The 19,794-nt window shown below is 58.3% G+C and overlaps 1 protein-coding gene across 5 annotated transcripts in view; it reads left to right on the top strand.

Moving 5' to 3' along the window:
• Nucleotides 1-19,770, top strand: part of TMEM175 (transmembrane protein 175) — a 28,862-nt gene extending 9,092 nt beyond the window's left edge. The window contains exons 2-11 of one of the 5 annotated variants that reach the window (XM_058430338.1): nt 5,093-5,276; nt 5,492-5,530; nt 7,988-8,082; nt 8,735-8,786; nt 9,209-9,244; nt 9,946-10,029; nt 10,901-11,065; nt 16,427-16,505; nt 16,777-16,912; nt 18,927-19,770. In XM_058430338.1, coding sequence (XP_058286321.1) covers nt 5,124-5,276; nt 5,492-5,530; nt 7,988-8,082; nt 8,735-8,786; nt 9,209-9,244; nt 9,946-10,029; nt 10,901-11,065; nt 16,427-16,505; nt 16,777-16,912; nt 18,927-19,599 — 1,512 coding nt within the window. In that variant the 5' untranslated portion in view covers nt 5,093-5,123 and the 3' untranslated portion in view covers nt 19,600-19,770. Of the gene's footprint in view, nt 1-5,092; nt 5,277-5,491; nt 5,531-5,630; nt 5,972-7,984; nt 8,083-8,734; nt 8,787-9,172; nt 9,245-9,945; nt 10,030-10,900; nt 11,066-16,426; nt 16,506-16,776; nt 16,913-18,926 lie in introns of those variants that run through there. The other 4 variants (XM_032135285.2, XM_058430339.1, XM_032135287.2 and 1 more) reach the window with 4 other exon arrangements.
• The last annotated feature ends 24 nt before the right edge of the window (nt 19,771-19,794 follow it).

The following is a 19,794-nucleotide window of genomic DNA, read 5'->3' as shown; positions in this document are numbered from 1 at the left end:
TGTGATCAGCCCACCTCGGCCTCCCAAAGTGCTGGGATTACGGGCATGAGCCACCATGCCCGGCTGAATTCATTCTTTTGCATGTGGATATTCAGTTGTCCCAACACCATTTGTGAAAAAGCCTTTTCTTTTCCCATTGAGTGGTCTCGGCATCCTTGTCAAAATCAGTTAACCATAAATGCAGGGGTTTATTTCTGAATTATATTCCAGTGGTCTGTGTCTATGCTGTCTTGACTACTGTAGCTTTGTATTAAATTTTGAAATCAGGAAGTGGGAGTGCTCCCAATTTTGTTCTTTTTCAATATTATTTTGGCTGTTAAGATTCCTTGAATTTTCTTTCTTTTTTTCTTCTTTTTGAGACAGAGTCTCACTCTGTCACCCAAGATGGAGTACAGTGGTGCAATCTCAGCTCACCACAACCTTCGCCTCCCAGGTTCAAGCGATTCTCTTGCTTCAGCCTCCTCAGTAGCTGGGACTACAGGCACACACCACCACGTCCACCTAATTTTTGTATTTTTAGTGGGGATGGGGTTTTGCCATGCTGGCCAGGCTGGTCTCGAACCCCTCACCTCAGGTGATCCGCCCGCCTCTGCCTCCCAAAGTGCTGGGATTACAGGTGTGAGCCACTGCGCCCAGCCAAAATTCAGAACTTCTGTTCTCCTAAAGACTGGTAAGAGAGTGAAAGACAAGCCACAGACTGCAAGGAAATATTTCCAAATTACACATCTTGCAGGGTTTTTAACTAGAGTAAAAAGAACTCTCAAAACTCAGTGACATTACAAACAACTCAGTAAACAAGCAAAGATTCTAAGACACTTCACTGTGAAAGCTGTACAGATGAAAGATGCCTAATTAGTCAGCAGAGAAATAGCAAATTAAAACCACAATGAGACACCCCTACACGAGTATTAGAATGACTAAAATAAATTAATTGAATTATTGATTTTTATTATTACTATTTTTTTCCTAGATGGAGTCTTACTCTGTCACCCAGGCTGGAGTGCAGTGGCACGATCTCGGCTCACCGCAACCTCCACTTTCTGGGATCAAGCAATTCTCCTGCCTCAGCCTCCCAAGTAGCTGGGATTACAGGTGCCCACCACCATGCCTGGCTATTTTTCGTGTGTGTTTTTAGTAGAGATCAGGTTTCACCATGTTGGCCAGGCTGGTCTCGAACTCCTGACCTCAAGTGATCCGCCCGCCTCGGCCTCCCAAAGTGCTGGGATTACAGGCGTGAGCCCCCGCGCCCGGCTAAATTATTTTTCTAAGCTGTGCCAAACTGAGTGCCAGAGGAGATGAGCACGTGCAGGTCTCATGCCTGGTGGAAATGCAGACGGTGCAGCCGCCTCAGCAAATCGTCCGGCGGTTTCTCAGGAAGGAAACATGTCCTTACGATACCACCCAGCAAAACCACTCCCAGGCATTTACCCAAAAGTCATGAAAACATGTTTACACAAACGCCTGCGTGCAAATGTTTACATATAGTGGCTTTATGCATCATTGTGCAAAATGAAACAATACACACGTTTTTTCAGCTGCTGAGTGGATCCACAAACTGAGGTGTGTCCATGCCATGAAATTGCCACACAGCAACCAAAGAAGTGTGTTACTGATATTCCCAGCACCACAGATGAGTCTTGAAAGAAGCTAAAATGAAAACCTCTGGAGGGTGTGATTCCGTTTATACCACATTCTAAAAAAGGCACAATTGGCTGGGCGCAGTGGCTCATGCCTGTAATCCCAGCATTTCGGGAGGCCAAGGTAGGTGGATCACCTGAGGTCAGGAGTTCAAGACCAGCCTGGTAATCATGGTGAAACCCTGTCTGTACTAAAAATACAAAAATTAGCCAGGCGTGGTGGTGGGTGCCTGTAATCCCAGCTGCTTGGGAGGCTGAGGCACAAGAATTGCTTGAACCCAGGAGGCAGAGGTTGCAGTGAGCTGTGATCATGCCACTGCACTCCAGCCTGGGCGACAGAGCAAGACTGTCTCAAAAAAAAATTAACTAAATAAATGACGCAAAATTACAGTGACAGAAAACAGATCAGTGGTTGCTGGAGCTTGGGGTTGGGGCAGCTTGAACACGAAGATGCTGTTTGGGGATAGAACAGTTTGCTGGACTGTGGCTAGCTGTGGTTACGTGCCTGTCTGCATTCTAGGTGAGAAATAACCTGGGCATAGAGCAGAAGCCCTCCACCTGCTCCCCGCCTCTCCCTGCCTGGGTCACTGCAGCGCTGTCTGGAAGTTGGCGAACGTTGTTCTTATTTATGGTTTTCATTTCTTACCGTGTGTGTATAATTAAGATAGATGGTTGTTTTATGTGTCCATTGTTTACATAAATGGTATAATAGTATGTTTTTGCAACTTGATTTTTTTGTCTTAACATTTTGTTTTATAGTTTTATACTCGTAAATCTGTTTTAACTTTCTGATAGTTTACCTCATAGTTTAATGATTTGTCCCTTACTAGTCAGAATGTGTTTTAGTTTTATTGTTAAAACACACCGGGCTGACTGCGGTGGCTCTCACCTGTAATCCAAGCACTTTGGGAGGCTGAGGCAAGGAGACTGCTTGAGCCCAGGACTTCAAGACCAGCCTGGGCAACATGATGAAACCCCTCTCTCTATGAAAAATACAAAAAATTAGCCAGGTGTGGTGGTGCACGCCTGTAGTCCCAGCAACACAGGAGGCTGAGGTGGGAGGATCACTTGAGCCTAGGAGGTCGAGGCTGCAGTGAGCCGTGATTACGCCACTGCCCTCCAGCGTGGGCAACAGACTGAGACCCTGTCTCAAAAAGAAAAAAAGAAAAACCGCGTGTTGCCTCAGTGCAGACCCTAGGCAGCCTGTCATGGCAGTCCCAGTGAGACTGCCTGGAATGGACCCTTGGAGGGTGTGGCACTGCACCTTATTAACCCTTGCTAAACTGTCGCTGAAACACACGTGTCCGTTTACATTCCTGCCTCGGTTTCTGTTTCCCCAGGTCCCTGCCGTCTCTGTCTCACTCCCCACCGTTCATTCCTGCCTTGGTTTCTGTTTCCCCAGGTCCCTGCCGTCTCTGTCTCCTCACTCCCCGCTGTTTGTTGCTGCCTCAGCTTCTGTTTTCCCTGCGTCTTTACTGTCCTGTCATCTCACTCCCCGCCGTCTGTCCCCACCGTTCATTCCAGCCTCAGTTTCTGTTTTCCCCAGGTCCCTGCCCTCCTGTCGCCTCACGCCCACCACCCCGGCTGGGCTGGCCTTTCGCCGTTTCATTTGCACCTCCCCGATCTCCCTGATTGCTAGTGAAGTGGAATGCCTTGTGTGTTTGTTTTTCCCGGCTGGAAACCGGTGAGCCTCTGCCCATTCTCTGGGGTGGACTCTCCTTGTTTTTGTGCGTCTCGCCTTGGTATGAGCAGCCTATAGCACATCCCTCTTCCCGCGGACCCTCTAGCTGGCCACATATCTCAGTCTCCTGGTGCCCTTGGCCAAGTAAACAGCACCCCCTTTGGAGTGAAACCTGGGGGCCCTGGCTTGTCACCTCCTGCTGGTGCTGAAGGGCTCTCCACATACCCTTGTGAAGAGGTGGAGAGCCTGGCCTGTCCTGCCCCCAGCTGCTCCTCTCCTCCTTCCTGGGTGCCACTCCCTCAGACCACCCCCACATTTCCAAGTAGCACAGAAATTACTTCTGTTTCTAACACAGCTCAATCCGAGGTACCTGTGAAGGCTGCATCTCCAGCCTGACTTCTTCCATCCCCACCGCTCCCCTGCCCTGAGACAGCCTCCAGTGCTTCTGCTGTGTCCCAGGAAATAAGCCTGAAGCAAGCACTCACCGTCCCTCAAGAATGTGCCCTGACCCACCTTCCTCACCACGGTGGCATCAGGGCCAGGTGGGCTCCCCCTTCTCCGTCACCCCCAACTGCAGCCCCCAATACTCTTAGGAGCTGCTTTCCCACATGCTGTGTGTCTCCTGGGATGCCAGACCTCCGTCACCCCTCTCCTAGGTCATAGCAGCCCTCCTGACTGGCGTCCTTCACACACTGCTGCCCTCCTCCCTGTCCAGGGGCGCCTGGCCGCAGGTGGGGCTCAGCCAACATGGAGCTCTCTGGCCACATCCTATGTTTGGGGAACTCATCTCAGTGTGCCCAGCCTCCACCTCGGGTGCAGGGTGAAATCCATAGTGCCTGGTTGGCACAAGGCTGCCCAGCACTGTGCAGCATGGCGCCTGCAGCCATACGTCAGTTCTGTCTCTGTGAGGCGCTGGGGTCTCTTTTGTCCAGAGTACTCTCCACCTGGCATCTTGTTCATCTTCCCAGACACATGTCTGATATTACAAATGCCTGGGGAGTGCTGTGCTGAGCCACAGCTGTGGCGTGTGCCGAGTGCGCCCAGCCCAGGCTCCCACAGGCAGACTGGAGTGCCTGCCCTGGTGCTAACTGGCTACATATGAAGGGCTTTGGTTTCCCCAAAGGTCACCAAGGGAGAGCGCGGCGCCTGTAGGAAGCAGCCCCAGGCACGCGTGCACAGGCGCCGAGACGGAGGGAGAGCACGGCCCCTGTAGGAGACAGACAGCCCCAGGCACGCATGCACGTGTGCTGCGTCTCAGCATGCACGGGTGCTGAGACCGAGGGAGAGTGTGGCCCCTGTGGGAGACAGCCCCAGGCACGCATGCATGTGTGCTGTGTCTCAGCATGCATGGGTGCTGAGACTGAGGGAGAGCGCAGCCCCTGTGGGAGACAGACAGCCCCAGGCACGCGTGCACGGTCGAGGGCCCCGCAGGGTGCTGTGTTCCTCTTCCACATTTAGGTCAGCCGTGGGGTCTGTGATCTCTGTGCCTTTCCTTGTCTCTCCCATTTCCTGAGGTGAAACTGAGGCCCAGTTCACCCAGATCAGTGTTCACCAGTAACAGGGCCGGGCGTGGCATCTGTTGTTGGCCTCTCAGCCTGGAGGCCGGAAATTTGAGGGGCACCTGGGAGAGGACAGAGCAGCGTGGACCCTTCCCCTGGTTGGTGGCGGCCAAGCCCCCCCCATACCAATCCCTGTCCCTGCACCAGGGCTGAGGCTGCATGGCCGACCCCCAGGAGCGCCCCACAGGCACACTCAGACCTGCCTTTCCTCCCAGGCTCCTGTAACCGCCAGGCAGCGGCCCCGCCATGTCCCAACCCCGGACCCCAGAGCAGGCACTGGACACGCCGGGGGACTGCCCCCCAGGCAGGAGAGACGAGGACGCCGGGGAGGGGATCCAGTGCTCCCAACGCATGCTCAGCTTCAGCGACGCCCTGCTGTCCATCATCGCCACCGTCATGGTCTGTACGGGGCCCCTGCTTCGGCCTGCCCCACCCCAAGCCCCTCAAGGCACTGCCCAGCCCACCTCAGACCTGTCTAGGTCTTGCTGGCATCCTTGGGTCCCCCAGCTCCTCAGGCAGCTTAGGGGGGCCCAGCACTGCCCTCGAGTCCCCAGTACTGCCACACCCAGTCCAACAAGCGTCTCTTGCTTCCTTTTGTCTCTTTGCCCCCTCAGATCCTGCCTGTGACCCACACGGAGATCTCCCCAGAACAGGTAACGGGGCAGGCTGTGCTCTGCGTGGCATGGCCCTGAGAAGACACAGGGTCCCTAAGGCCCGACCTGGCACAGGGAGCTGACCCTGCACGCCTGGAAGCTTCTGAGGCTTAGGAGGCAGAGGCCTCCTTGGAAAGGGAGGGAGCCAGCAAGTCCTGCTCAGCCTGTGCTCACCCGGGCGGAGGTCCTGTACTCCTGGGAGGGTGGGAGACTGGGCTCCTAGGGCTCTGTTTCCGAGTTCAGTGGACAAAGGCAGCACCCTGAAGTGAGCCAGAGGACAGGTTGGAAGAGGAAGGTTCCGGGCCTGCCCCAAGGACAGAAGTTTCCTCTGTGGATGGCAGCTGCCCCAGCAGGCCCCTTCCGTAGCTGCTCTGAGTAAACAGGGCCAGCGCCCGTCTCCGCAGGGACACTCCCACCCCGGCTGCTCCCACAGGCCCGGAGGTGAGCGGGAAAGGGTTTACCAGCAGAGTTTCCGCTTACAGCCACCTTGACTGTTTCTGAGCTAAAGAGCAACACAGCATCTTAGAAGGGGAATGACTGGAGGGCGTCTGGGGTGCACACCTGCCTGGCTCTGTGTCCTCATGACAGGGTCGTGCGGCCCAAGCCTCATGGGTGCGCAAGGAGCCCTTCCTGGGCCAGTACTGAGGTCGGGGCTCCAGTCCTGACTCGTGAGCTGAGCCTGGGGGATGCTGAGAAGTCACGGGAGCTGCTTAGAGTTCGGCTTTCTCAGCTGTGCGAAGGGGATGACGAGACTTTTCGTAGGGTTTTCATGAGAAGTAGGAATGCGGGTGGAGCCTGGCCCAGTCTGCAGGGAGACCCTGGACATCGGCAGGCAGCAAGCAGCACAGGCACTGGGACCCCAGAGCCGCTCCCGCCCTCCCTAGGGGGGCAGCTGCTCAGGAAAGCTGCGCCCCCGCCGAGGCCCATGGGGTGGGCTTGGCCAAATGCAGTCGTGAGGTACTGGCCTTGGCTGTCCCTTTCAGAACGGGGTTGCTGAGGTACGGCCACATCCACCTGCGATGCCCATGCCAGAGGGCGCATGACAATGAAGGGCCCAGGTGGTTGGAAATAAAAACCTGTGAACCAAAACCTGCTCTGACTTCCCTGCAGCCAGGGCACCTTTCTAGGACTGTGGTGTTGAGTGCCCTGTCTTTTCTCTGTTGTCCTAACCGGGTCACAGGGAGGGTCTGAGTCTCAGAAAGTCCTGGAGAGTCAAAAGCTCATTCAGAGAACACATTTATGGGAAGAGGGAAAGGCCTGACGTGTGTCCCAGGGAAGGTGCTAGAACAGTGGACACCTCCTTGTGAGGAGAGGGGACTCCTGGGGCTGTGCTCACTCTGATGAAAAATAAAAGACGGTCGTAACTTTGAAAACCCATGATTCGAAAAGCTAGATGGGACTCAAGAAGTGACTGAAACACTAAGTTATTGACCCAGAGACCTGCCTGCAAGTAAAGAACCAAGGGAGACGGTAAAGTGCCCAGTGTTCTGTTGGGAGCATTCGTGGAGAGAGCGTGAAAACCTTCCCCCGGCTGGAGGGCGAGGGCCTTGCATCGGGTATGGTGCAGTCCCCAGCACCTCCACCCTGACCGCAGCCCCCAGGCCCCCCAGCACCTCCACCCTGACCGCAGCCCCCAGGCCCCTAGCGCCTCCACCCTGACCGCAGCCCCCAGGCCCCTAGCGCCTCCACCCTGACCGCAGCCCCCAGGCCCCTAGCGCCTCCACCCTGACCGCAGCCCCCAGGCCCCTAGCGCCTCCACCCTGACCGCAGCCCCCAGGCCCCTAGCGCCTCCACACCAACCACAGCCCCCAGGGCAGGCCACCTGCGGGGTCCCTGGCAGCTTCCACAGAGACCCTTTACCGTGGCTGCTTTGGAATTGCTTACCTAGGCAGTGCCAGGTGTGACCCTTCTGTGCTGTCAACCTGTGTGTCCTTCCGAAGTCCACATGCCGGACGTCTCACAGGGATGGCGTTGAGGCAGAGCCTTTCGGTGGTGACCCAGTTATGATGGCAGAGCCTCATGAATGACATTTGTGACCTGGTGTTTTTGCCCTCCTGTCCCCTCCCACATGCGGACACCAAGAGGGTACCATCCCCGAGGCGGAGTCCTCAGCAGACACCGAGCCCCTTAAGAGCTGCCCCCCAAGTGGGAACACAGCCCATAGAACACTCCAGAGTACACCTGTGGGTGTGGGCGTGGATCAGCGCCCTGGAGAAGGGGTGGGGACTGCAGGTGCCAGGGGAGACAGACCAGCTGGAGACGGAGGCTGGACCCAGAACAGGGCACCCAGGGTCCGCTGGGGAGGCCAGGACCCTCCCAGGTGCCTCACAGGGCCCACCTGAGGGTCTCGCCCTGCCCTGGACCGAGACCAGCCCCCCTTCACGGTGCTGTCTCGACTGCCATTCGGGACATTCATGTCACCTGGGCTCTGACAGCAGTGCTCTTGTATTCCAGCAGTTCGACAGAAGTGTACAGAGGCTTCTGGCAACACGGATCGCCGTCTACCTGATGACCTTTCTCATCGTGACAGTGGCCTGGGCGGCACACACAAGGTGGGGGCCTAGGTGCTTCCAGCGGTCCATAGCTGCTCTCAGGGTTCCCTTACCCCGCACCACTTCACACACGGGTCCACAGGGGTGGGGGACAGCAGGCTGCTCCTCCCACCCTCATCCGCGTGGGGATGGCAGGACTTACCCCAGCCCCAGCGCCTGGAGCAGTGCAGACGGTGCGGTAGGCGGAGGCGCGGGCGGTGCGGATGGTGCAGGGTGTGGACGGTGCGGTAGGCAGAGGCGCGGACGGTGAGGTAGGCAGAGGCGCGGACGGTGGTGCGGTAGGCGGAGGCGCGGGCGGTGCGGTAGGCGGAGGCGCGGGCAGTGCCGTAGGCGGAGGCGCGGACAGTGCGGATGGTGCAGGGTGTGGACGGTGCGGTAGGCGGGGGCGTGGTAGGCGGGGGCGCGGGCGGTGCGGTAGGCGGAGGCGCGGACGGCGCGGATGGTGCAGGGTGTGGACGGGGGCAGGGTGCTTTCTAGTGAACTTCATTTCCTTCGTGTTTTCCAAGCCCCGTGCACTAGGTAGTAGTTTATATTTGGTTAACAGTGACGTTTCTTAATGATGTTTTAACCAGAAGATGCTGGAGAGCGTGTGTGTGCATTTAATGTTACTAGAACTGCATTTTATTGTCTATCTTTTTCTTAAATGGTTTAGGTTGTTCCAAGTTGTTGGGAAAACAGACGACACACTTGCCCTGCTCAACCTGGTGAGTATTTTCCTGCCCTTTTCTGGGGAGTGACTTTGGTTTGTAATCTGACTCAGGGAAGAGGGGAAGGGAGCAGCTGGCCTCTCTCGTGACCTCCAGGGAGCCTCGGAGCCTGAAATCTGTCCACACCTGGGAGCTCCTTGAATGATCTTTCCCTCCCCATGGGTCGCCAGCCTGTATCTCCTCCCAGACACAGCCAGGGTGTGGGGGACCACGGGGCGCTGGGCTGGGCACAGGTGTGGGGGACAGAGAGGATGAGTGCCCCCATCTGGCCCTGCAGGGTCTGGGGGCTGGACTCACACTCGCTGGCCCACCCTTCTTGGGGAGGGCCCAGCCCTGTGCCTTCCCGGAGTGGGCTCTGTCCATCCCCCTGCGCTTCTCCCCAGGCCGCATCATGGCTGTGATGCCCTCCCTCCCTCCAGGCCTGCATGATGACCATCACCTTCCTGCCTTACACGGTGAGCAACGCCAGGCCCCTGACACCCTGAGGCTCTGCTGGGCACCACTGGATTTGACCTGTCCTCAAAAGCAGACCAGCTGGATGGCCCAGGGCCTGGGCCACACGGTTGTAGAGAAGAGAGAAGGTTCTGGGGAGAGCAAGTTCTGGAGCGAGAACGTTCTGGGGAGAGAAGGTTCTGGGGAGAGCCAGCTGTCGGGGGCTGCCGGGGGCTTCTTTCAGGCTGGCGGGGAGGAGAGGCAGTGGCCTCGATGAGGGAGTCACTGGCGCTCCCAGCTCCCACCTGGCCCTGAGCCCACAGCCCCCTGCCCATCCCAGGCCTGTCCCTGGCGTGCAGCCCCTACAGCCTCCGACTACCCGCCCTGTACTACTCAGGCTGTGAAAGTGCCTCCAGATTCTGGCAGCGGCCGCGAGTCTGGGTGTGCGGGACTGTGTGCCACAAGGAACTGGGGTCTGGGGAATTCCATATGAATCCGATGACATTCTGGCTTTAAAGGTCTGAGACATTTGGTGGAGTTGGTTAGGGTGGGGGCAGTTTGGACACATGCCCCCCAGCACCCAGCTGGCCCCATCCTGTGATGGCCCCACCGCATCTCCCAGTGTCCCGTGGAGTGGGGAGGCTCACCGTGGCCCAGTTCCAGGCTCTGGGGCCCTGGAGCCTGGTAACCTAGGATTTGGGGGGGTTTGGTTTTGTTTTAACAGTTTTCCTTAATGGTGACCTTCCCTGATGTACCTCTGGGCATCTTCTTGTTCTGTGTGTGTGTGATCGCCATCGGGGTCGTGCAGGTAGGGGGCCTGGGGGCCTGCACTCTGTGTGTGTGTGTGTGTGTGTGTGTGTGTGTGTGTGTGTGTGTGTGTTGTGTGTGTGTGTGTGTGTGTGTGTGTGTGTGTGTGTGTGTGTGTGTTCACCATCAGTGCTCTTGGGGGCCCGGGAGTCCTGTGCTGTGGGTATGTGTGTGTGATCGATCGCCGTCAGGTCACGCAGGTAGGGTTCCCGGGGCCACCTGCACACATAGGATGTGGCATGCCGACAGCCCCCCTGCTTTCTGACCAGAGACTGGAAAGAGTGGGCCCTGACACCCCCCACATGCGGCCCCAGAGCCAGCAGGGGCTCCTGTTCTCTCTCCACCTCAGCCCCTGTGCCCAAAGCGTCCCAGGTACAAGCCCACCTCTACCTGCCAGGTCCCCCCCACCCCGAGACCCCTGCGTGTGCACCATGCAGCCCGGGGGTTGACCCCCACCCCGAGACCCCTGCGTGCGTGCCGTGCATCCCGGGGGCTGACCCCCACCCCGAGACCCCTGCGTGTGCACCACGCAGCCCGGGGGTTGACCCCCACCCCGAGACCCCTGCGTGCGTGCCGTGCATCCCGGGGGCTGACCCCCACCCCGAGACCCCTGCGTGTGCACCATGCAGCCCGGGGGTTGACCCCCACCCCAAGACCCCTGTGTGTGCACCATGCAGCCCGGGGGTTGACCCCCACCCCGAGACCCCTGCGTGCGTGCCATGCAGCCCGGGGGCTGACCCCCACCCTGAGACCCCTGTGTGCGTGCCATGCAGCCCGGGGGCTGACCCCCACCCCGAGACCCCTGTGTGTGCACCATGCAGCCCGGGGGCTGACTCTCGGGGCCGGTGTCCTGCAGCTTGCTTTTCCCACAGGCCCTCATTGTGGGGTACGCATTCCACTTCCCGCACCTGCTGAGCCCGCAGATCCAGCGCTCTGCTCACAGGGCTCTGTACCGACGACATGTCCTGGGCATCGTCCTCCAAGGCCCAGCCCTGTGCTTTGCAGCAGCCATCTTCTCTCTCTTCTTTGTCCCCTTGGTGAGTGCTGGGACAGCCCCTGGGGCCCAGGCAGGAATGGGGTCCACCATGGGAGTGATGTCCCCACTGAGCCACAAACATGGGGGTGGGGGCAGAGCCACAGACAGGTAGGGGTCCCACCGAGGGTCTTGTGTGTGAGGCCCAGGGCTGCAGTGAGTGGCACCAGGGAGGGAGGCCTGCTCCACCTGAGGCCCCGAGACCCAGCCGGTCGAGGACAGAGACGGACACTCATCGAAGGAAGGGGCAGCTGAGTGTCCTTCTCAGAGAAGCTTCACGACGACGATGACGAGAAAGAGACACCCGGAGTGAGGGGTGCGCTCATTTTCTTGTTTTGTTTTTTGTTTATTGAGGCAAGATCTCACTTTGTCACCCAGGCTGGACGGCAGTGGTGCGATCTTGGCTCACCACAGCCTCAACTTCCCGGGCTCAAGCGATTCTCTCACCTCAGCCTCCCAAGTAGCTGGGACTACAGGTGTGCACCACCACCCCTGGATAGTTTTGGTATTTTTTGTGGAGACAGGGTCTTGCTATATTGTCCAGGTTAGTCTGGAACGCCTGGACTAAAGTGATCCTCCCACCTTGGCCTCCCAAAGTGCTGGATTACAGTGTGAGCCACCACACCGGCCTTTATTTTCTTTTTTTCTTTTTTTTTCTTGAGACAGAGTTTTGCTGCCAGGCTGGAGTGCAGTGGTGCAATCTCGGCTCATTGCAACCTCTGCCTCCCAGGTTCAAGCAATTCTCCTGCCTCAGCCTCCCAAGTAGCCGGGATTACAGGTACCTGCCACCACCCCCGGCTAAGTTTTGTATTTTTAGTAGACACGGGGTTTCACCATGTTGGCCAGGCTGGTCTCGAACTCCTGACCTCATGATCCACCCACCTCAGCCTCCCAAAGTGCTGGGATTACAGGTGTGAGCCACTGCGCCCAGCCTATTTTCTTTTGCATAAGGAATCTATACAAAACTGTGTCAGGACAGTAAACATCAAACAGTGTTTGGAGGAGGAGCCCCTGGGGATAAGACCAGCATCTGCTCATGAGGACATCAGCTGTTGGTGCTTGGAGAATGTGAGCCACCAGGGAGAGGGAGAAGGCAACCAAAGAAAGTTCCAGAACCCAGAATGGAGCCTGGGAAAGTAGAGAAGGCAGAGCTGAGGACCCAGCTGTTGGCAGCAGAAGCCAGGTCTGCCGGGGCCACCGCGTGCATCTGGGCAGCAGTGCCAGGGGCGGGGCCAGCGGAGAGCAGGGCCTCCTAGCAGCCCTCACGCAGGTAAAAGACAACTGGGAGCCTCTTAGCCCAAAGACCGAGGTCTGCTCACTTGTTTTTTTTTAAGCCAACGGCTAATTTTAATAGGATAAGACCATCATTCTAGTAATGCAGCCATCATCCAGGAACAGAGAGAAACCACAGCCATTTCAGAGGTGCTTTCAGTAGCAACTTTATTTGCGGCGGCTGGACCAGCTTGAGCACCTTTGAAGTAAACTGAATTTTTAAACCCAGAGCACCATAAGAATTGTGGAGAAATGAATGGTTGTTATTTTAAATGTTTAGTAAACATTTCAGAAGAATCCCAAGTTTAAAATCGACGACAGCCAGGTGGCAGTGGCGCACCTGTAGTCCCAGCTACTTCGGAGGCTGACGGGGGAGGACCGCGGGAGCCGGGAAGTTCTGGGCTGCAGTTCTGGGCTATGCCAGTCAGATTTCCGCACTAAGTTTGGCATCAATATGGTGATTCTGGGAGCAGAGAACCATCTGGCTGCATAAGGAGTGGGGAGCCAGCCCAGGTTGGAAGCAGGGCAGGTCAAAACTCCTGTGCTGATCAGTAGAGGGATTGTGCCTGTGAATAGCCACCGTACTCCAGCCTGGGCAACACAGCAAGACTCAGTCTCTAAAGAAACAAAACAAAACAAAAAAACATCTCCAGTGAGGGCCTGGTGCTGCTGCCTCACTCACTAGAGGCCTGGGCAGGCTGTCTCCTCCACCAAGAGGGGCTCGAGCTGGGGAGCTGAGCAGGGCAGGCTCCAGAGTTGGAGGCCCACAGGCCAGGCATAGCCGAGCCCAGGGGAGCGCCAGGCTACAGTTGGGGGTGGCCTGTGAGCCCCAGGGGCCGTGGCTGCTGCACTGCTTGGCTCTTAGACTGGATGCATTTGATGCTTGTGAAACAGGAAGGAGGAGAAGCCAGGGAGGATGGTGTGGGGCAGGCCAGAGGCTAGGGACTTCCTCAAGGAGGGTGGGCCACCCACAGGCACCGGCAGGAGGGGTGGATGTCCTCAACTGCAGCCTCTGTGAGGTCAGAACAGGGGCAAGGGCTCTGGGCAGAAGGCAGGTGGGCTGAGCCCTGGGCAGAGGTGGGCGGGTGGGTGGCCAGCACAGTGGGCAGGGGTAAGGGGTAGCAGGTCTGGCGCAGTCCTGGTTTCAGGGGTGGGACAGCCGCTTCTGGTAGTGACCGAGTGACAGGAGGCAGGCAGGCTGGTTGATGAGGTCAGGACCCAGGCTAGGGGGTAGCCGTCGTGTGGAGGACACAGACAAGACAGCACCCATGGCTGGGATTGGGCAGGGTGGCCACACCTGCCACAGGGCCCGGATGTGGGCCTGGAGGGGCTGAGGGCAGGTGAGTGGCTGGCAAGCCTGAGGGCCTGAGGCTGAGCTGGGGCCAGGCCTGGAGGCTGAGAATCGCAGGACAGCCCAGCCCAGCTGCCCAAGAGCAGGCGCGGCGTTGAGGAGGGTGAGCAGCCTGCAGTGACCATGCCCTCCCCTCCTGCAGCTGGCCCAGGGAAGCCTGGATGGGAGGCAGACTCTAGGAAGGAGGGTCCCTGGGGTGGCGCTGGGAGGCCCAAGCTGTCAGCAGTTCCAGGACTCCAGAGGGAGGGGCCAGGCCACGGAAGCCACCTTGCCCTCCGTGGCTCTGACAGGGTAACAGTCCATCTTCAGCCTTCGGTGCTGCATCCTGGCTTCATCCTCCACAGCTGCAGGGTCTTCGCCAGGCCCCTCCACGTCTGCTGGTCCCTCTGCTCGCGCCCTCCACCTTGGGGCTTTCGCCCCATACTCGCCTCCTTCTATCCACACTGTCAGACTTCCCTGGCTGCAGCCCTGCAGCCCTCCACCCTTGCATGTCATTGGGACATGCAGGTGTCCTTGTGCCCCGCCCCGGCCCCCACCCGGACGCTGGGCTGTGTCCTCCAGGCCCAGCCTCTCACTGCCCTGGGCCAGGCCACCCCCACCTCCACATCCCAAGGATGACCTTGGCCACTAAGCCCTCCTGTTGTAACACATACCACATGGGTCCTGGGCTCTGCCCTGGGCCTCGGACATTCATGCCCTGCATCCTGTAGCGGCAGCTGCCACCACCTTCCCACCCTCACTGTGCATGGTCCCGTCCTTCCCAGGCCCTCCCCAGCCCCACACAGTGAGCCCCCGTAGACCCCCCAGCCTGTCCCCAGGATGGGCTCCCTCCTCCCTAGTTTCCCTGCTCTTCCACAGCACTTCCCCCACCCGCAGACCCCATGGTGCTGGCTGCCTCCTGCTAAGACAACCTGCGCACACCCACCTGGCACCTGGAGGCACTTCCCTCATCGTGTGTCGGTTACTTGAAGGCTGAAAACTGGATCATGAATGTGTCTGGAATTGGTGTTGGCATCTGTGGTGTTCTCACCCACGTGGTGAACTGGAGGTGGCCACAGTGCGGGACAGACGAGCGCGCAGGCGTCCATCCTCGCCAGCTGGGGCCACGTTATGGGGAAGGCGGGGAAGGAGGCAGGCAGCACCGCCCAGGCCAGGAGCCTCCTGCGAGGAGGTGGGGAAGTGCCACACCCAGGCCCCACAGGGGAGGAAGGCCTGGGGCTGTCTGTTGGCTGCACTAGCCTGAGCACTTAAGCCGGGCTGAGTGCGAAGACACAGGCCTCTGGGGACCAGGACAGTCACATGGCCTGGTCCTCTGTGCTCCCTTTTTAAATTACGTTTGGTAAAATACACATATTTACCATTGTAACCGTCATGAAGTGTGCACTTGAGCGGCGTGGAGTGCATTTGCATTGTGTGCAGACACCCCTTCTGTCCTGTCTTGAACCTGTCATCACCTCCAGTGCAAACCCAGCACCCAGGAGCCCTCACTCCCCATTCTGCCCCGCCCCAGTCCCTGGGAGCCAGATGCACTTTCTGTGTCTGTGAACTTGAGTGTTCTGGATTCTTCATATGCAGAGACTCACACAGTGTGTGGCCTTTTTGTGTCTGGCTTCTTAAACTTAACATTCTGTTGTCAAGATTCACCTGTGTTGTCGGCCGTGTCAGAACCGCGTTCCTTCTCTATGGCCCCAGAATAGTCCATTGTGAGTCCCCTGCCAGGTCATGTGGGCACACTCATCCGTGGGCAGGGATCTGGGCATGTGCGCCTCCAGCTGCCATGAGTGGTGCTGCTGTGAGCACTGCTGGACACGTGTAGCTGCCGTTGAGTGACACCGCTGTGAGCACTGCTGGACACGTGTAGCTGCCGTGAGTGGTGCTGCTGTGAGCATTGTCGCGAGTGGAGCCACTGTGGGCATTGCTGGAGTGATGCCTCTCTGAGCGTTGCTGGACACGTGTCTCTTCGGATCTGTCTCCTCAGGCTGTTGGTGTGTGTGCCCAGCAGTGAGTTTCTAGGTCATTTGGTGATTCTGTGTTCAATTTTTTAAGTTTAATTTTTTGAGGAACCACCAAACTTCCACAGCAGCTGCAGCATTTTACATTCCCACCAGCAGCACATGGCGGTTCCAGTTTCTCCACATCCTCATCAACACCTGCTGTTTTTCATTTCTCCCCACCCTAGTGGATATGAAGAATCTCGTTGTGGTTTTGATCTGCGAGAGGTTGACCATTTGCGTGTTTCATCTGGAGCAATGTCTGTTCTCATCCTTCGCCCATTTTTAATTGGGTCGTCTTTTTATTGTTGAGTTGTAAGAATTTCAGATAGGGAGATAGACAATAAATGTTAAGACACGGTCTTGCTCTGTCACCCAGGCTGGAGTGCAGTGAGCTGGGTCACCGCTCACTGCAACCCCTACCTCCCAGGTTCAACAGGTACACAGTCACACCTAATTTTTTATTTTCCGTAAACACACAGTCTTACTATGTTGCCCAGGCTGGTCTCGAACCCTTGGGCTCAAGCGATGCACCTGCCTCAGCCCCCAAAGTGCTGGGATTACAGGCATGAGCCACTGTGCTGGCTTAAGAATTCTTTACACTTTTTGGGTACTAGGCCCTATCAGATACATGATCTGCAAAGACCCTCCCTTCTGCCGCAGCCCCTGCTTTAGCACACAGCTTTGCGTGGATAAGGCCTGGCCTCGGCCCCCTGTGGAGGGCACTGACCTGTGGTTTGTCTCCCTGCAGTCTTACCTGCTGATGGTGGCTGTCATCCTCCTCCCCTACGTCAGCAAGGTCACCGGCTGGTGCAGAGACAGGCTCCTGGGTAGGTGATGACTGGGTGGGCTGGCCTGAGAGGCCTGCAGTCCGCCCACCTCCGTGTGGCTGCTCCGCCCTGAGGGCTGTCTGCGGGCCGAGGCCCATGTGTGTGGTGGTGGCTGGGGCTCCCCCACTCCGCCCCTCGGGGCATCCGTGTCCTGTCTCCTCTCCTGGCCTGTACATTCCAGACCTCTTCAGGGACGAGGGCAGTGACAGCCACGCGGGCTCCGGCTCCACATAGGGGTTTGGCCAGCTCCACCCTCCTGGCATGTCCACAGGTCACAGGGATCCCTCGGCTCACCCAGTGGAAGTCTTCACCTTTGACCTCCACGAGCCACTCAGCAAGGAGCGGGTGGAAGCCTTCAGCGACGGAGTCTACGCCATCGTGGCCACACTTCTCATCCTGGACATCTGGTGAGGACCCCGAGTCACCCGCCCCAGTTATCAGGCGGCCAGTGTGTCTGAGTCCCTGGCGTCTCATCCTGGAAACCCCAGAAAGGCACAGGGGTCTTGGCTCCACCCTCCTCTGGATGCCTAGAGTTTTGTGTGAGGTCAGGGCAGCCCCCACTTCAGGGAGGACAACCCTCCCAGCAGCCCCTCCCTTCCCAGCAGCTCCCACCCTTCCCAGTGGCCCCTCCCTTCCCAGCGGCCCCTCCCTTCCCAGCGGCCCCTCCCTTCCCAGAGGCTCCCACCCCAAGCGCGGACGGGGATGGGGTGCCAGGGCGAGGTCAGCACCAGCCGCCAACTGCTATCCTCACTCTTCTCAGAGGGGCTCAGCAGCCGTGGGTATCCCCCTACCCCAGGCCTCACCCCTGCCCCAACACCAGCCCCTCCTAGTCCCTAGTCCCTCCCATTCCCTCCTGCTTCCTCCCAGTCCCTGCCAGCCTTCCTGCTCCCTCCCAGTCTCCCCCATCGCCTCCCAGCCCCTCTAGCTCCTTTCGGCTGGCTGTTGTTTCCTTCCAGCGTCTGCTCCTCCGCTGCCTCATCTGCCTCTTCATCTGTTAGAGCGCTCATCTCATCTCAGTCGTCACGTTTTTGTGGTGTTTGTTTTCTTTTTTTTTGAGACAGTCTTGCTCTGTCGCCCAGGCTGGAGTATAGTGGCTCGACCTCAGCTCACTGCAACCTCTGCCTCCCAGGTTCAAGCGATTATCCTACCTCAGCCTCCCAAGTAGCTGGGATTACAGGCATGTGCCACCACACCCAGCTAACTTTTTGTATTTTTAATAGACATGGGGTTTCACCAAGTTGGCCAGGCTGGTCTTGAACTCCTGACCTCAGATGATCTGCCCACCTCGGCCTCCCAAAGTGCTGGGATTACAGGTGTAAGCCACCGCGCCCGGCCATCCTAAGTTTGAATTTGCTTTTTTACATCTTCCATCCTTTTGGAGTGTCTTGTTCCCTGGTCATAGTTCAGCACTCTGACCACCTTGGGGTTAGACACTATGGTTTTATATTCTGTACTTGATATTCTCGAGTCCAAGTCTCCTGATGCTCTTCTCTGCTGTCGTGTGCATTTTTAAAAACGGGAAGCAAACGTTCGTTGGCACCTGATCTCTAAGGCCCAGGTGCCAGGGATGCTCCAGGGTGACGTGCCTGATTGTGCAGCCAGCTCGGCCCCCTTGGGAGGGACCTGCCGAGGAGAGGCTGCAGCGTGGGGCTGGGACAGTGACCTCTCCTCCACCTGGAGCCATGGCTAGGAGAGCTGCCCCTCCCAGCAACTTCCTGCCCTTGCTGCCCCCAGTCTGTCTCCTGCCCCCACCCCCCACCCCTCACCCCTCGCCCTCTGCGTATCGTTCTGGAGGACAGAAGTCTGTTGGGCTGCTTGAGTATCACTGTCCTCTGCGTCCCAATGTTGAAGGACAACACTGTTCCCGGCTTTCTGGGTGGTGCCGTCAGAAGGCAGCAGCCCTGACAAGGGTGGTTCCCAGCCTCCCTGGGGCTGCAGAGTCCAGCTGGGAGTCGGCCTCCTGAGACCCCCGTGTGCATCTGAGAACCATGGAGGCAAGCTCTCCGCAGAGCTTCAGCCAGGGTGTTGTGTGGGTGGCTCCGAGGGCTGGAAGCTGGGAGGGAACAGACCTCGCTGCCCCACAGCAGGCTGGTCCTGCACAGCAGACACAGGAGAGCCTCGGCCAGAGAGGGCTGCAGCCCAGGGCCCCCAGCAGCACTCTGGGCTAGCAGGGTTCGGCTCCCATTAGCACAGAGCAGAAGGGTGCCAGTTTCTGTGGAATTTCAGATGAACAGCACATAACAGTCAGTGCGCCAAATATACATAAATACGGCATTCTGAAATTTAGCACACTGGAAAGTCCACATGGTTCATCTGAAAATGTGCCAGGTCCAGGCAGCCCTGACAGGCGCTCACCCACCCTGCTGGGGCCTGTGTGGCCACGGCGAGGCCGGCACAAATGCATCTATTCACTGTTCTCAGCGAAGACAACGTCCCGGACCCCAAGGACGTGAAGGAGAGGTTCGGCGGCAGCCTCGTGGCCGCCCTGAGCGCGACCGGGCCGCGCTTCCTGGCGTACTTCGGCTCCTTCGCCACGGTGGGACTGCTGTGGTTCGCCCACCACTCGCTCTTCCTGCATGTGCGCAAGGCCACGCGGGCCATGGGGCTGCTGAACACGCTCTCGCTGGCCTTCGTGGGCGGCCTCCCACTAGCCTACCAGCAGACCTCGGCCTTCGCCCGGCAGCCCCGCGATGAGCTGGAGCGCGTGCGCGTCAGCTGCATCATCATCTTCCTGGCCAGCATCTTCCAGCTGGCCATCTGGACCACGGCGCTGCTGCACCAGGCGGAGACGCTGCAGCCCTCGGTGTGGTTTGGCGGCCGGGAGCATGTGCTCATGTTCGCCAAGCTGGCCCTGTACCCCTGCGCCAGCCTGCTGGCCTTTGCCTCCACCTGCCTGCTGAGCAGATTCAGTGTGGGCATCTTCCACCTTATGCAGATAGCCGTGCCTTGCGCCTTCCTGTTGCTGCGCCTGCTCGTGGGCCTGGCCCTGGCCAGCCTGCGGGTCCTGCGGGGCCTCACCCGGCCTGAACACCCCCCGCCGCCCCCCACGGGCCAGGACGACCCACAGTCCCAGCTCCTCCCTGCCCCCTGCTAGCGGCCAGAGCCCACTCCCAGCCGTCCCCACCAGAGATGGACCAGGGAGGACAGGACGCTGGGCAGGGGAAGCCGAGTCGCGGGCAGGCCGCAGTGGTTCTTGCGTGGCCTGATTTTATTTTCATTGTGAAATATCATGCTCTATTTCAGTCCTCAAATTGTTCTCCACTTTTTGCGGAGAGAGGAGTTTCACGGG

This window comes from Hylobates moloch, unplaced genomic scaffold (assembly GCF_009828535.3).
Source record: "Hylobates moloch isolate HMO894 unplaced genomic scaffold, HMol_V3 SCAFFOLD_17, whole genome shotgun sequence".
Lineage (NCBI taxonomy): Eukaryota > Metazoa > Chordata > Mammalia > Primates > Hylobatidae > Hylobates > Hylobates moloch.
Note: the sequence above shows the minus strand (reverse complement) of the source record. Positions and strands in the feature narration are given on the sequence as shown.